Genomic DNA, 16018 nt, shown 5'->3' with positions numbered 1-16018 from the left:
CGAACCTTTTAAAACCACGGCTGCCTCGAAATACGACATTTGTCAGAAACCTGTGTGTTGAAATCAATTTGTTACAACAACGCTACTATATTACGATCTTTTAACACTAATAGCCTAATGAAAATCAATGCAAAAGCGACGACGTCATTGTCTAAGCACAGACGCTATCCTTGATTAAGATATTTTACAATCATACCCTCTAATTATAGTGTCGAATCAATCAAATATCATGCTTTGGGAGATTGGCAATATTGCAGTTGTAGCGATTATACGTAATTGAAAAGCTCTCCTCAGACTTTTAGTATAATATGTTGTAATTCTGTCGAGAGTTAATTTCGCGTATTCTTCACTACCCAGTCAAAGCCATTTGATTATGTTACACCACCGCGTAAACAAATGGCCGGCCACTCCTGCAATTCCGTGTAAAATTAATTTTATTCGACTTATAGTATGGTTATAGTTTAATTCTGAGAATGAAATAAATAGTAACAGCTGGAATTTAAATATTGTTACTGTTCTAGCATTCTTTGCTTCGATAAAATTGGATTAGACGCAACGTTCCGATTCACGTTTCAACCAAAAGCGAAAGTATCGAACTAATCGTCACATAAATGCTAGAACGAGTTTCTTTGCAGTGTTTGTGGAAGTTGTGAGTTGAACTTCGCGTTTCTATCTGCACAAGTATCTCATAGCTGAACAAATTACGGAGCAATAACCGAGAGAAGTTACGTTGCAAAATAGAAACGTTATTACCATGGTTTCGAGTTTAAAATAGTAGCGCGCACAGAGCGCAGAGCTTGTGCCCGCGTTAAACGTTTAAACAGTGAAAAATAAAAATTAACGATAGTCGTGAATCGAGTTGAACAGAAGCCGAGTAATTGAAAATGATGAAAGAGTTTAAGGAGCACCGCAACACGGTGAGGAAATCTGGTACTCAAAAGTAGTGCTATAATAATTACAACCGCTGAATAGAAACCTATATAAATAAAAAATAATAATAAAAATAAAGAAAAAACTAAACAACCGTCCGAAATTTCAAGTGTCGCAAATGTTACGATTAGCCCGAGGAAATGATACCGTGAGGAACGAGAATATAACTAGGCCTTTGAGTAAGTAAATTACGCCTAATTGCGTTTGTCGATGATAAATTAGTCGAGTGGTGTATATAGCTTACCATGGAAGTTAAACGGTCCGAGCTTAATCCTCCGCCAATAGCTGAAGAGGTAGCCTCGGTAGGTAGAGCGATGCCGGTTGCATTTATCTCTAAGGGTCATAACCAGTTTCAGTTTGCCCCAGCAATCACGTATCGGGCCCTCGTAAACCGACACCCTTTAGCAAAAGCTCGGGAACAAACGCGTACCGCAGCATCTCAACTCTGAGCTCCAAGACCTCCATGGTTCTCTTAGCCATGGTGCACTCTACAGGGTGCGATGTATATATGTATATACATTCTATACAGATACGCATATAATGACGTTGGACGGATGCTTCACTCTCGAGCCTTAAGGATAGGTGGTCTGGGTGGTTGGTGGTAGGTTCCGCGCTGCATAAGTGCCCGTTATGCGGACCGACGCAGCGCCCGTCCCGCTCCACTCGATGATCCTGCAACATCGATCATTCCCAGCTTCGGGGATTGTAACTAGAGTCCTGGCTAACAATCGCTGAACCTCGCATTGCCGACCAGCCACGACTTACTGGCCATTATCCGTCTTTCTCCAACTGCCATTACGCCTCGCTTCCTACTCTCCCTCTCTCTGTTTCGTTTTTTCCTCTATTCCCTCGGAGGCGGCGCTCCTCCCGATGGAGAACCGCCTCGGAGGCGAGGCCAGGATCCGACGTACCGGTTGGCGAGAGGCTAAAGGGTCCCCTGGTTACTGGTTCCCCTGTCCATGGGAAACGGACTGGGCACCTTGGGCGTGGTCGTAGCCATAGTCTAATCCTCGCACCCTCCTTCGCCCGGAGGTTACAAACGGGGGAATCCTCAGGACTCTGGGGTGTGGGGATGCCGATGCGTCAGTAGGCGACAGGCCCCTGCCTCAGAGGTTGCATCTCACGCGTTTATCCCAGGATCAGGAGCTCTTTCTAATGCCTCGCTCAACGGCAAGGGGAACACCCAGAAACACAGTGCAATCTATTGGATATAACCTGGATGTGAGTTCAATGTGGTGATAACTAGCCAGTTGTGCAGAGGTTTGTGATCGGTATTGAAATCAGTGATCAGTCTACTGCCAGCTCAAAGTAACGATGAGAAGTCGGTTGGACGAGTTGAGATACTGAACCCCACATATACTCATCCTCATCTTCATCGGTCAAAAAATTTCGCCAACATTCACCGATAGGATGTGATCGTCGGATCGGCAATCGGTGTATATACACAGTGTGTCAAAAAGGACTTGAAATAGTGGCCAGTAATTGTATGTATATATATATATATACACGTTTTTCGAATTATCGTCAGTCATGGGGTTTTCCATGTTTATCGTGCGAAGCGACTAGCCATGGAGAGAGAAACCCGATTTAACCGACGGTCGACGAAGATTGACAGTTGAAGGGACCGTTTTTAAAATCGGCGAAACGATGCCGAGGCCGTCGCGCGACTCCTACGGCGACCAGAAGCCGCCTTATTCCTACATCTCGTTGACCGCAATGGCGATATGGTCTTCACGTGACAAAATGCTGCCTCTAGCAGAGATCTATAAGTTTATCGGAGACCGGTTTCCGTACTACAGAAAGGACACGCGCCGTTGGCAAAACTCCCTCAGACACAATCTATCGTTCAACGATTGTTTCATCAAGGTAATTGGTCGTACGTTAAAAATTGGTAAATTGTTGGAAGAATTACCGTTGCAAGTATCCTCTTGTTGGTAAAGGCATTTTGAATTTCGTAGACACGAAAACACGAGGAAAATACTTTCATAACTGAAACTTAATCCTGATTCTCGACAATAGTTGAGTCCAATCGCTGAACGGTCGGATTGCAAACCAGCGAAAACGTCTGTCATTCGAAATTCATACAACCTGACTAAGAATCTAGAAAACCGTAACACTTGTCAATCTCCAATTCAGCGAAAACAGTAACCATTCATATCTAGACGATGATATTAGTTAGATCTTGGAAGCGCTTAAGTAGTATGGAATAGGTTATGTACTGCAGGTGAATATAGATTGTTTACTCAAGTCTCGAGTATCTCTTATTGCCTTGATTATCTCGAAATAAGGATCAGGTTACAGGGTTCGTGCCTTGCACAATGGGCGCTGTACACATGCGCTAATGGATGCCCACCTTCGTTCTCTCTCTCTCTCTCTCTCTTTCTTTGGAGTGTATTCTGGGTACGGGTGTGTTGGCCATACCGTACTGCACGGTACAAATTACCGTAGTTATCCAATCAATATCATAAATAGTCTGGTTTCCTTGACTGAGACCCTCATGAATTTTTCCATGTTTCATTACTCTATGTCGTTTGATTTTCCGGATAACGTGATTGCATCCGTTTCTGGAATCTTGATAATATTTTCTGACAATGAACCGAAGTGTAAATGCGATGCATCCGCCATTGCCAATCGCGCTTTCCAAAAGAAGCTCGTTACAGAACGCGGTAAACGCCACAAGGTTTTTTGGATCCTCATATCTCACTTGGCTGTCAAATGCATCAAGTACGCGGTAATTAATTTTGTACGTTTCTAATTCGTCCGACAACAACGGCTAACTAGACCCTCCGCTTCGGAGGTCCGAAAGAGATACCCACGAATCTATTCGGTAGGTATGGCTATACTCGTGCAAGCAATGAACGTATACCTACGTCAGTCTGAATGTGTACCACACATACCAAAGAAACATCTGGGAAAAGGGGTTGGCACTGAAACGCATAGCTTCCTCTTTTAATCAAACCGAAACCGAGCTTATTAGTTGGCCTGAAAAAGGGACTCCGAGAATGGGCAAAAAAATACCACCGTGGAGGTGGGATCACTCGCTTTGATCCGTGACGTGAATAACGAAGAATTCGAAATGGGTAACGTGCCAGAACAACCTTGAGCTTGGTGGTCTGATCGTCAGAAGTTCATTTCACTTCCACTTTAGCTAATGTAAGTAGTTCAACGTCGTCCGCGTACTGATCATATCGTGTACTTGAACAACGTTCTTGGAATTTATATTTAGCCTATCGGGAAATTAAATGGATTGGGAATCTCTTCATTAAGGACTTGAACGCAAGGTTAATGTGCTGTGTCACTAATTAGTCACTTCTATTAGTTAGTCAAGGTATCGAATATTCCAAATTCCAACTCTTCTTCGCAGAAACAGGAAAATAATCAGCTGATCCTCTGTCATCGTGAGTAGTGCTTAACTGAAATATCTTCACCGAGTTAAATCCAGATACCACTGAGGTGTATATCCTGTGATTTCAGAAAACGATTTATTGTCAATAACAGTACGTCGTATTATATAATGTCGTATTTACCGATGTGATGTTAACTATAGTACATTTCCTCCGTTGTAACAGTATAATGACCAAAATCAACATCATTTGGACACGTAATTTGCCCGCACTAAGAACTAATAACTCTTCATTAGCAACTCTCGGTCCACTGCCAATGCATCTAGCAGGTGGTTTTTTTCTCGACTATCCATCGTGAAGTGAAATATAATGTATTCTGCGACTTGTAAATCCTGATCTTTTGCTCGGTCTCGGTTGAAAAATTAACCAATTCGATGATCTTTTAACGCAAACTTCAGCGGCTATTGAGAGGTCCCATTGTTTCGATTGAATGCTTCAGACTTTTTATTCTTCCTTTAACGACCCTCAAGATTACTGCACTCTATACAGCCATCACCTCGTTTGATCGATGCACAACTTGGACTAACGGTAATTCATACGAATATGTCAGAACAGTGCCATGTACGTGCTTGAAAAACTGACTGACGCAACGAAACATCCTTCGCACGTCCAACCACCCAGGTTAAAACGCGAATGAATAATTTCCAGGTACCTCGAGGTCCTCATCGTCCGGGAAAAGGCGCATATTGGGCCCTACATCCGGAGGCGCTATCGATGTTTGAAAACGGTTCCCTGCTCCGTCGGCGGAAGCGGTTCAAGCTTCACAAACCGGACAAGGAGCTTCTAAATTCCGAACTCCAGGCACTGGCCTCGACGTTTCCGTCCACGGCTACAACGGAAGCCGTTTCAAGAGCATCCTCAACCGGAGGACTGAGCGCGGCAAACCTCCATCGACTGAAGGAGGACCTCCTCCAGTGGGAGATGCAGGAAAAGCAGATGATGGCAGCTGCGACGGCCTCGGGATCCACCGGCTACGCCTTCCCAGGAACCAACCACGACTCGACCGGCTTCTACTTCATCTCGCCTGAGGCGCAACAGCGACTCGGAGGCTCTACGACGCACCTCCAGCCCTCCGACCAGCGCCCCGAAATCACGACTCGGGCCTCATGGGCCTGGGACTTTGCGGGCCTCTCTACCACCGCCTACGTTCACTCGATGCAGCCCTTCCTCGTTCCGCACCAACAGTCGCTCCCCGACCGACCGGAAGCCGATCTTCGCCTCCAGATCGCCAATTCTAGCGTCCAGCTTCCGCTCGGCACGGAGGATCACCGCCTCCTCAGGACCGCCGCTTTCGCAAGGAGCTTCGAACCCTCGGCGCAGGAGGCGGCCAACGAGCGCAGGGAACGCTTTCCCAAACACCGAAAGGAGAACCAACAGCGTCAGCAGCACCTCGCCAAAATTAGGCCCCAACAACCCGCTGAGTTCTACACCGGGCTTCAGGTCTCGCCGACCGAGGGCGCTGCCGCAGCGAGGGCGCCACTGTACAGGCCGGTTTCTCCGCAGAGTGGCGCCACTACCGTTATTCAACCCTGCGACGGAACCAAGCGAAAAAAGAAGCCATTCACTATTGAGAACATCATCGCACCTGACAACGACGATATGGATGATTCTACGGCTTTCGAACGGCGTGGGATTGCCGGAAAGTCTCGACCTTTTGCTCCCAGGCCGCTTTACGCCGGATTTGCACAGATTCAACCTCTTGCTTTGACCGCTTCTGGGATTCAGAAACATCCCGGATACTGATTGCGGTTTATTATTCACTCGTAACGATACGATTTTTTTTTAAACAAACGAATTTGTTCAGTGAAAACATTGTTATTTTATCGAAGTACAGTGTTTATCACACATCAAGTTAGATGTATATTTGTTGAGAAATCACTTGAATTCACTTGAAATTATTCGTCCAACCGTGTAAAGTAAAGTAGAGCCATTTGAAGTACATAATTGGAATTCTATTCCGAGTATTTTGAATTCATGAAGTTAATTCAATTCAATTTCAGGCAATAACTCGAAACGACTAATCACCGTTAACTTTTTTTTGTTCTACAACAAATTAAATTTTTTTTTTTTTTTGCATTCAAAATATCTACCGCCTTATCGCATCGTACTCACAACCTGTTGAACAAACGTCGATTGTCTGAAATTTCTAACGATACAGATAATGGTCAATGAAGTTTATTTTCCACAAGCCGTTATCTCGTAGTGAGAGAAAATAACTGTAACGATTAGCCAGTAAGAATTCCGCATAAATAAATAGTTGAAAGAAAACAGATTCTATCGGTAGAATCTCGGCTTTAATCTGACATCGTGACAGTCAACCTCATTCAGGGGCATCGCAGTGTCCGATAGTTCTGTTATCTCTCCGTTATCGATGGGACGATTAATAATCTGCTGGCATAATGTTAGGATTTTATAATCTGTGATGTATACGGATAAATCAGAGATACGCTGATTAAAATCTTGTTTTTCGATATTCGGTGTCAGTTTAAGGAAAATAAAATTCACTTTTCCTCTGGGCTGGTAACAGTTTTTTAAAAACATCTTGGACTTGAAGGTACGGAACATATTTGAGTCGAGTATAAGAGAGAAAAAAAAGAAAATGAGGACTGTTATAACGGCATGATAATACTTGTAAATAAATTTATAAATAAACTAGTAATCGAAAAATAATTATAAACGCTCGGGTAGTAGTGTTACGAAATGTGCATAACTTATTTCATAAATAATTGAATATTTAAACGAATATTACGATACTATGATTAAACGATCTGTATAATGCAATATAATTATATTACACATTATGTAATAATAATATAACCCGTAATACGTGCAGGTAGAAGATAAGGAAAAAAATAATTATGTATGTATAATGATCGTGATATTAATGATATTATTATATGGGTGAATAATTTCGGTGCGAAGTTTGAGAGCCTACGATATTACACTTGTATATTATGGGTACATGTATGTAACATTTACGAATCTCGAAAAAAAAAACAAACAAGTAGAAATTGAAACGACGCCGCGATGCGAGGAACCGCGCGCGTCTTCTACATTATACGGATATTATTATCGACAACGATGAATAAATTATTGTAAATAAATAACGAAAATATACATATATAAATATATATACATATACATAAATACATGCATATATCGTTGAGATTTACGTAATCTAGAAACGATAAATCGACACTAACTTACCTGCGTAAACTTCGTTCTTACCCACATTTACTAATTTATCCATCAACGACGTATTATTTACTCAGATTATACATAATTGTTGTAAATTACGACTTTTAGTCGATACTAAAACGACATTCTGTCATTGCAGGGTAAATAAGTACCTCGTGATTCGAACATCTGATAACAGATATATGTGCACGATCGGAATATACCGAACGAAAGAGAGATTTTAACAACCGTCGTTGAAAAAAGGCCGCGATTCGTTATTTGCATTCCGAATTCAATCTATGCAACGGTTAAACATGGCGTTCGATTCTTCGGATTCTTGCTGATAAATTTCAGCACCGTTTGAACAGAATTTCCTCTATCCTCGTTACGGTTCCCCAACCAGTTGTCTTCAGGGTCGATGAAATTCCGGTTAGAAATAAATTATCTGCGCAGTAGACGCGCCTAGGTGTGTAAGATTGGTTGATTTGGTAGACGGTGGTGAAGTAAGATAGGAGATTATGGCCAGACCAAGGTGAGAAGTCGACGAGGATGAGGATGAGGCAGTAAAGAAGAAAGGACGGTGACCACCTTACACGGAGCTCTGAGAGAGGCGATCATTAGACGTACGAATGCCGCAAAGCATACACCGGCGGTGTTTAATGCCATTGTTGAGAGTTGATTTACAGTTGCCTATTGTTGGTAGGAATTGGAATACGCCGCACCTCCGCATCTCTCATGGGGGCTTCAACCTCAATGGCCTCTCAATGGGACCCCAACGGGGCCTCGTCTTGAACATCCATGGATAACATCCACCTACCAATACTGACCGACGTCAGTGCGCCGTTGAAAATAAATTCAACAAATCATCATTAGCTCGGCGCGTATCATTTGTTTGGTGAGCTTGCCTTTCGACCATTGTTTGCATCCGCCGTTCGGTTTCCTCTTTATCCCCGTCTAACCGACCTCCGATTCTTCAATTCTCTTTTCTAAATGTAATTCTCGATTGTGATCGATTTTTTTTTTCTACTATTCGACGTTTTTTTCCCGTTACGCTTTTTTTTATTCATCCTTACGGAACGATGTAACGAGTCGAGGTGTAACGATCAATTCACAAACTCCAATCGCGAGAATTCTATGTCGAAATTTTTTCAATAGCCGCGTGTCAACGATGCGAAGTCGAAGAAAAATTTCACCCTCTTTGACACGGTAAGGAACTGTACAAAAGTGTTATTCATCCATTCGTGTCGCTGATTCAAGTGTCTTGAATGATTTAAACAAAAATCTTCTCATGACTTGCACGAGTCGACCGATTGTTTGTATATACCGATTATTATTGTAAATTACATTCGGAAGAAAAACACGCGGATTACTTCTGTAGAAGATACGCGTTGTACAGCGGTAATTATATCCAACGAGACATTAGTTTTTACGCAATAAATCAGTCACACTATTTACAGCCATTCGTTATGTTCGTTGGTCTCGTTCCTTTATTTTTTTTTTTATCTATTCATTTTCTCCTGTTGACAATAATAATTAGACGGATTGCGAATGAAACTAAGCTGGTACACAGCGTGTATAAATAGTTGTAGTTAATTAAACCGGGACTGATATTAAGCAGTGAGAATTATCTGGTATAAATGAGCGGTTGTCATGTATCCGTTAAATAGATCGCGGTTATTTATATATTATCGAGTTCAACGTTTAGATAATTGCGAAAATGAAGCCTCTGTCAAAATATCACTTTGGACAATCCGACACCCGTTAACTCAGGGACGATAACGATCATTTCATAAGATAACCACCTCAAGCCAAAAGCGATCAATGCAATGCGCTTTGAAAACTTTCGTACAATAACTTAAGTTGTCGTGAAAAAAAAAAAAAAAACTTGATGTTCTCATCGAGAAGCTTTTCGGAAAAAAATTACGATCCTTGGTCAGATTCACTTGAAGTTTCTGCACTGCGTTCCGTGATTCATTGCGACAATCATTATTTAGTTTATCCGTTAAAAGCTTTCTCCGTTTCTCCAAGGCTGCCTCGATTTCATCTAAACTCTGCATCTATCGATCATGATAAAGAGAGGTCGCATCCATTGCTCGAAAAGAATGTCGAAGTGTCTAATCTTAGCTGATTAAAAGTGAAAATGACTTTATCGGTGATTTTGTTCTCTGATTATATAGCATATCATTAAATTTTTCCGTTGCTTTCTTATTGCCATTGGTCTTGATGCTCGATCGATTTTCAAAGCCAAGAATTTTATCAGTATTATTATTTTCTGAAATTGAAATTGATCCTCGCGATCATTGTCTATCGGATAATTGTTATTCAAAGAAAAAGAAATATATATTCTCATCAGAAAAGGTTTGTTTCCAATAGTGTTTTTTTTTTTTTGTTTTTCTCTTCTTTCAAATTCTAGTCAATTCTGTTCTTGAATCCGTGAAAACGATCGAGAAACTAAATTTCTTCGAATCTTGACGATCATCGAATACGTGGATCAGTGCAGCGATGACTGAAGGGGGTGGATCACAATGCGTTTGTCAATTAAATGGAAAAGTGTATTGATTTCACGCATCGTAGGAAATTACGTCGTCACAGTGGAGATTGTTCAGAGATTCTTTGTTGCTAGTGCAGGGATGGACCACCGACATTTCGTATATACGGTGATCCAGTCGATTTTGAACACACCGTCGCGGAGGAGAAAAAGTACATTCGCCATTAACGGGATAGAAACGATGGGGTTAAAACTATAATCCTTTAACGCGAAAATAATTCCAGTACAACATTTAGCTACTCGATAATTGGTTTCAACCGGAAATGCACCGTTGAACTGTTTTTGATCGGGTTTCTTGATTTAAAAAAAAATTGTTTCTTTTTCTTTTTGTTTCTTTTTCTTTGCGTTCAATTTTCAATTACCAAAATCACGTTATAAACGTTATTTTCTCCAAATCATAAATCATCTCGGCAGAGAATAAAGCCTGTTAATGAGGTACAATAAATCGTCGATGCGGTCAATTGCCGGAATTATTATTGAAGCGAAACCAATTCCTGCTGCAGCCGCGTAACTTGTTACGGTAAATTTATTTTCAACTATCCGAGTATCGCTCCGAGTTGTCTCCAATTTCGCGTTTTTCAAACCGTCCCGCATTCCCGCAAAATTCGTCGCGATTCGACGGTCATTCTATCTACACGCAAAAAAATTTACCCGAGACATCGACTTTGAGGGAAGAGATATTCTACCGATCGGTTGATACGGCACTGGATTTAGGACGAGGCCTCGGTCCGTCCCCCGGATCCTTCATTCTCGTGTAGTGGAGAATTGGAGGATATTTCAAGGGACGGACAACCGGCTCCAATCTGCTCAAATTAATGTTCCCTTTATCGGTCGAAGGTTTTATTTAATAACTGTTGGCCCCTCACTTAATGGACTTTGAGAGGTTGGTATAATCAAATGCTGTATACCAAAAGAATAGAATTTTATCCCCATATTTCACGGCTCGAACGTTCGCTATACCCAAGAAATTATCCAACCCGCCGCTCTTCTCTACATACATACACGTGTTATACATACAGTACGAAGCCAACAGCTATCTGCGGACTGAACTGCAGGAATTTTTCACCTTTTTACGACGTGTCCGTACCTGGAGTGCATCACCTTTTGCCGATGGTCTTCATCGAAACGCCTCTGAAAAAAATAAAAAAAATTAGAAATCGCGTCTGTCACACTGAGAAAAATTTCATTCGTTATAGTAACTAGAAAAATTCGGTAAAACAGGTATGGTTTGAAAAAAAAAACTGTTCGGATATTGTTGGAATTGCGAAAAACGAGGTACGCGTAAACATTTTGCGCTGTCGTCGATCCATTTTTGATTATTGCAACGCAAAATCAGTTTCTGAGGTTTACTCTACTTTTTCAGTTAAACGAGGCTTTAACGTCAATTTATCGTTGCACGAGCATGAAATTTTCGCAACAGTTGCAAGAAAATATAGCAACAGTGATCGTAATGAGAAAAAATATTAACGGATACTAGACTTTCCGGTACCAGCTGCGAAACTAATTTTCATTTTCTACTTAGAACCTCTATATTTCGATTGTGGTAAAAAATGAAAATAGTTGAGGACTGAGCGGTAACCGGAAATAAAAATTTCTCTCAGTGCACCAGCATGGTCAAGACATCGACGAGGTCATCGTAAATGGAATATCATATCAGAAGTGAATTTTCATCATTCAAGGAAGAGATATTTAAGATGATAAAATTCGCGTGCGAATTGATAAGGTGGACTTGAAGTGGACGGATAGATCTGCGATGTGCAAAATGTGAAGCGACCGAAGAATGCGAGTCGAGGGGAAGGAGATGGAGTTGAAAAAAAAAAAAAAAAAAAAAAATGGAAATGAAAATGAAACGTAACGTAGAATATAGCGACGCGGCGCAAGTTGCGTGCAGTTCATTTCAATGACCGAACACTCCGCCAGTTGGTGCCAGAGTAGCCATTGTACTTCTGTAGCTCACCGAGTTTTGGGTATAATGCGAAACACAAATGAATTATCCCTCCATGCGCCTCTCGCTCTTGGTCCTCCTTCTACCCGGAGAAAGACGGTGTTATAATCGACGCGAGGAATAAAAAGAGAGAGAGAGAGAGAAAGAGAGGGAGAAAGAGAGAGGGAGACGGGGGGTAGATGGAGTTACTTCTCGGGCTTCAAGGCTTGTTGAGATCTCGTTCTTTAGTAAGGAACAGCGGCTTATAAAGGCGGGAATAATGCCGTAACCACTTAAATATTCTACGAGCATCAGAGCAGCCCGTCAATATAAAAGAGAAAATGAAATTCTCAACCTCGCGGATGTAGAGTGAAGCATAAAGTTATACCCACTCAGTAATATCACTCGACTTACCAATTTCTCACTCATACTTATCATCGATTTCATAAGTGAGAATGTTTCTGACCAACTGAGCCTCAATTTAGTTTTCTCTGGCTTGCGGCGTCGTAGTTTAAAAAAGTTCTTACAGTGCTTTTTACTGTAACGCGTAAATTCCTTCCATTCACCGTCAACAATTTATAATTCGAAACGAACGCAGCGTCTTTTAGGATCGTTAGATTTTACCAGAGATTTGTCCGAATTTTCGATTTTTAACGATACAGATCTTGGAGGTTCGCTAATTTGCATTGATTACAAATCAATTGTCTCGTACAATATCAGTGCAGGAAGAAGGTATCATTTGATATTCCTGTTTCGAATTCTCGATTTTTTCAAAATTCGAATTTTTCAACTACCTGACTCTGGATCGTGCGATTAACAAACGATCTCCGTTGTTTAGAAGGTATAGAAAAAATTCTGGTACTTAGGTAAGCTCCGTTGTGAAGGTGAGATCAATAAACGCGTGCATCAAAGAAATTCGGTGTTCGCTTATACGCGGTATAAAAAAAAAATGTCCCGGGGGCGATGTGCAAGACTTGTATTTAATTACAGTCGTGTTTGAATATAAAACGGCGTTTTTCAAAGTGTGGGGCGTATAAGGAACGGAGGTATTACAGTTTAATTAATATTTCTAATGATTTACACCCCGGACCGGCGATCACCGACGTGCGAGTAAATATTATACAGACAAGTTTACAGATGTTCACATATACAACGCATGTGCAGCAATAAGTGGATGCGAGCTGACTATAATATTGTATTTTTTGGTTATCGTTCTTTTTTTTTTTTGGGCCTTTTTCTCGTTCCTCCGTGGCATAAGGGCGGTGTCGACGACGACGAGGAGGGGGAGGAGGAGGTGGGAGAACAACGGGGGTTGAAGAGGAGGAGGAGGAGGAGGAGGAGGGCAGGGGGGAGAGGAGAGGATAAAAAGTGAAAAAAGAATAAAGAGGGAGGGAGAGAGAAGATGAAAGGTATACCGGCTGAAGAGACGCCGCCGTAGTGTCTGGTCATCAACACCTGAGGCCAAGACCGATCCTTCGGATCCTTCGGATCCTCTGAGAGACCTCGCCAAAACCCCGAGGCTTTAAGAGAGACTGTATATAACCTTGTCCGGCAGGCTGATGGATGAAATTCCTAGCCGATCTGCAGCGGTGCCGCGAAAAAAACCGAACCAGAAAGAATTGCCTCTGTAGTCCGAATGGTTTAACACCTTTTCAGGACCCGGGCGGATCTTCTCTAAGAGCGATGTGAAACTGCTCGGCTATATTATATACCTGACCATTTGGCCAACCTCGGGGTTGACCCCCTTAGAGATCGTCCCAGGACACGCATCCAACTCTTCGATGTTATTTTTACCCGTTTCCGTTGGCGTGGTCTTCTATGCTCCGTTAACTGGAATCGGTTGGAACACTTCAATTTAGTTGGACCACGGACGGGAAAGAAATCGCTGGACCAGAAAATATTAATATAGTCGCGGCAAGATTTTAATCGTCGAAACGAAAAGTTTCGATACAATGGCAAAGGTTTTGCGAATGGAATCAAGTGGATTTCAAATGTGGCAAAGCCGTTGGCTAAAACTTGCAAGATTCTGGTTGATCTTGAGGTGTGACCACATTGACACTAAAATTTTCTGCTCCGGTAAGTTATTTTTTTCTATGTTCAATTTGAAAGTGGAATCACTCGTCTGCTTTTTACATTGTTGTGAAAGGTGATCCTCTTTTCCACTTCAACCGCACAATGGTCACGGAAGTGTTACCGGTCACAATATCTCCTTCCACCATCAATGGACAAGAAGAACACGGGATGACTGACTGTTCTCTATGCTGTACATTATACGTACGTATCCTACTCGATAGTGCGATGAATTGAAACAGCTGTCTTCGATAAAGAAAGACGTACGGTAGTATGTAAGTGTAATCAACAAGCTCGTGACAAATCGAGCGTTGCATGTCGGGACGATACCCGAGAATTTGGCAAGCACGATGGATGGAAGCGGTATCAAAAGCTTGCCGCGGAGAGTGACCGAAATAGCGATAAGAGAGAGAGAGAGAGAAAAAAAAAATCGAAAAAAGAACCAAAAAAAAAATGAAACAAGAGTGAAAGCAAAAAGGAAACGGTTCGTTATTATTTGAGGGGACGCGTCGGGTTAATTTGGGATTTGTCGAAGAAGTAATGGGTTTTAAGGCACACTGCGAAGAGCGCGAGCCTAGGGGCACACCTGTGGGCGACCTCTCTCTTTCTCTCTTATGTACAAGCTGCGTATACGCAGAGTAAATAGTATATATACATCGCATATGTGTAAGTTATACCTACCTGCGCAGCGAGCCACGCTGTCTGGAGTTTGGTTTTCCGTCTTTGTCTGCGGTATGTAGGGCCCGAAAAGCGTGGATGTAGGGACTCCTCCGTCGGGCCCTCTTACACTCCTCATCTTCGGATGAGAATCTCACCGCGCCGCTTCCCGGCCTCGGCTCACGGCCTGACCGAAACAACGCCGCACAAAGGCGGCCTCTATAAATCACTCTCGGGGCCCCCGCGGGCCCGTGCCTCCGTGGGCCCGACCCCCCCCCCCCCCCCACCCCACCCACCCGAGGCCCATCGCCAGCCGCTCAACGGGCCCTTCACCTTACCCGATGACTGCACACTCCTCGATTCTTCGCTCTCACATACGCGAGAGCCACGCCAGCCAGGGACGACGCCCTATCGCTCACCCCCCGCAACAAGTTGACTTTTTGCTCGGACCCCTATCGCGAGGGGCCCGAAGAGGGACGGGGTCAGGTGTGGAAACCGCTTTGAGACTAGGTGAGACCGTTGTTTATTCGTGGCCGTCAGTGGTCAGGGAAAATCGTAAGGTTGAGGAAAAGTAAGGGAATTTTTTTATCACCTTTTTATTTTTTCGACCCATTCGGTCCCGTGCAATCGTTTAATATAATTTCGTAAACGTGTTTTTGAATACCGTTCGATTCGCAGCTTTGTTTAATGGATATTTGAATCGAGCGCACTTTAAATTTGGAAAATTGTGATTTGGTCGGGAATATTTAGGGAAAAACTTGGGAATTCTTTTGGGCTACTTTTAAAATTTCAAGTTTAACCAATGTTTTCGAAAAAATAGGATCGAGTCTCGTAAATACTTTTCAATCGGTTACGCTACTCCGTACTCAAAATACCTTAAAACCGTTTCAGATATTTTACACCATCGTGCATGCGTCGTTTTTCTCTTATTTTTCTATCATCGCTAAAAATTTAAGAATATCCACCTGTGGGTGGATTGATAGATGGAGGTATGCGACTAATTGTTTGTTACACGTTTGTAACTCGGTATTTCGTCGACAGGTCATCTCTCGCAATTTGGTAAACCATTGTTACTACTTCCAATCAGCAAAATTGTGAATTTTTTCCGACGTTTAGGAAAACAAGAATATTTCAGTCACGATTCCAAATACGCGAGTAAACTGAAACCACTTTCAGATAAATAATAAAATATCGAAGAAACAATTTCATGGTGCATGTACCGGTTTTGATGGCCTTAGTATCTACATGTTTTGTACATCGTTTAATCCAGTTGTGGCTAAATATTCGTTACACAATATTTAACCTAAA

At 42.3% G+C, this 16018-nt stretch overlaps 1 protein-coding gene across 2 annotated transcripts; it reads left to right on the top strand.

The window, feature by feature from the left end:
- The first annotated feature begins 1884 nt into the window (after window positions 1-1884).
- LOC124218566 (hepatocyte nuclear factor 3-beta) lies at window positions 1885-7412 on the top strand. Of its 2 annotated transcripts, none has more exons than XM_046625125.2 (2): window positions 1885-2151; window positions 4983-7412. In XM_046625125.2, exons 1-2 carry the CDS (start codon window positions 2086-2088, stop codon window positions 6075-6077), a joined length of 1161 nt encoding a protein of 386 aa, XP_046481081.1. In that variant the 5' UTR covers window positions 1885-2085; the 3' UTR covers window positions 6078-7412. The 2 variants fall into 2 exon arrangements, with proteins under 2 accessions (XP_046481081.1, XP_046481080.1); XM_046625124.2 differs by having other exon boundaries at window positions 1886-2796.
- The last annotated feature ends 8606 nt before the right edge of the window (window positions 7413-16018 follow it).

This window comes from Neodiprion pinetum, chromosome 5 (genome assembly GCF_021155775.2).
Source record: "Neodiprion pinetum isolate iyNeoPine1 chromosome 5, iyNeoPine1.2, whole genome shotgun sequence".
NCBI lineage: Eukaryota > Metazoa > Arthropoda > Insecta > Hymenoptera > Diprionidae > Neodiprion > Neodiprion pinetum.
The sequence above is the reverse complement of the archived record's forward strand: the minus strand, read 5'-3'. Positions and strand labels throughout refer to the sequence as shown.

What these genes read in the sequence shown, in the direction of transcription:
- LOC124218566 (XM_046625124.2), top strand. Translation starts at nt 2,578, where the DNA reads ATGCCGAGGCCGTCGCGCGACTCCTACGGCGACCAGAAGCCGCCTTAT. An exon ending in TCAACGATTGTTTCATCAAG is followed by an intron (nt 2,797 to 4,982) that starts GTAATTGGTCGT and finishes AATAATTTCCAG; the next exon opens with GTACCTCGAGGTCCTCATCG.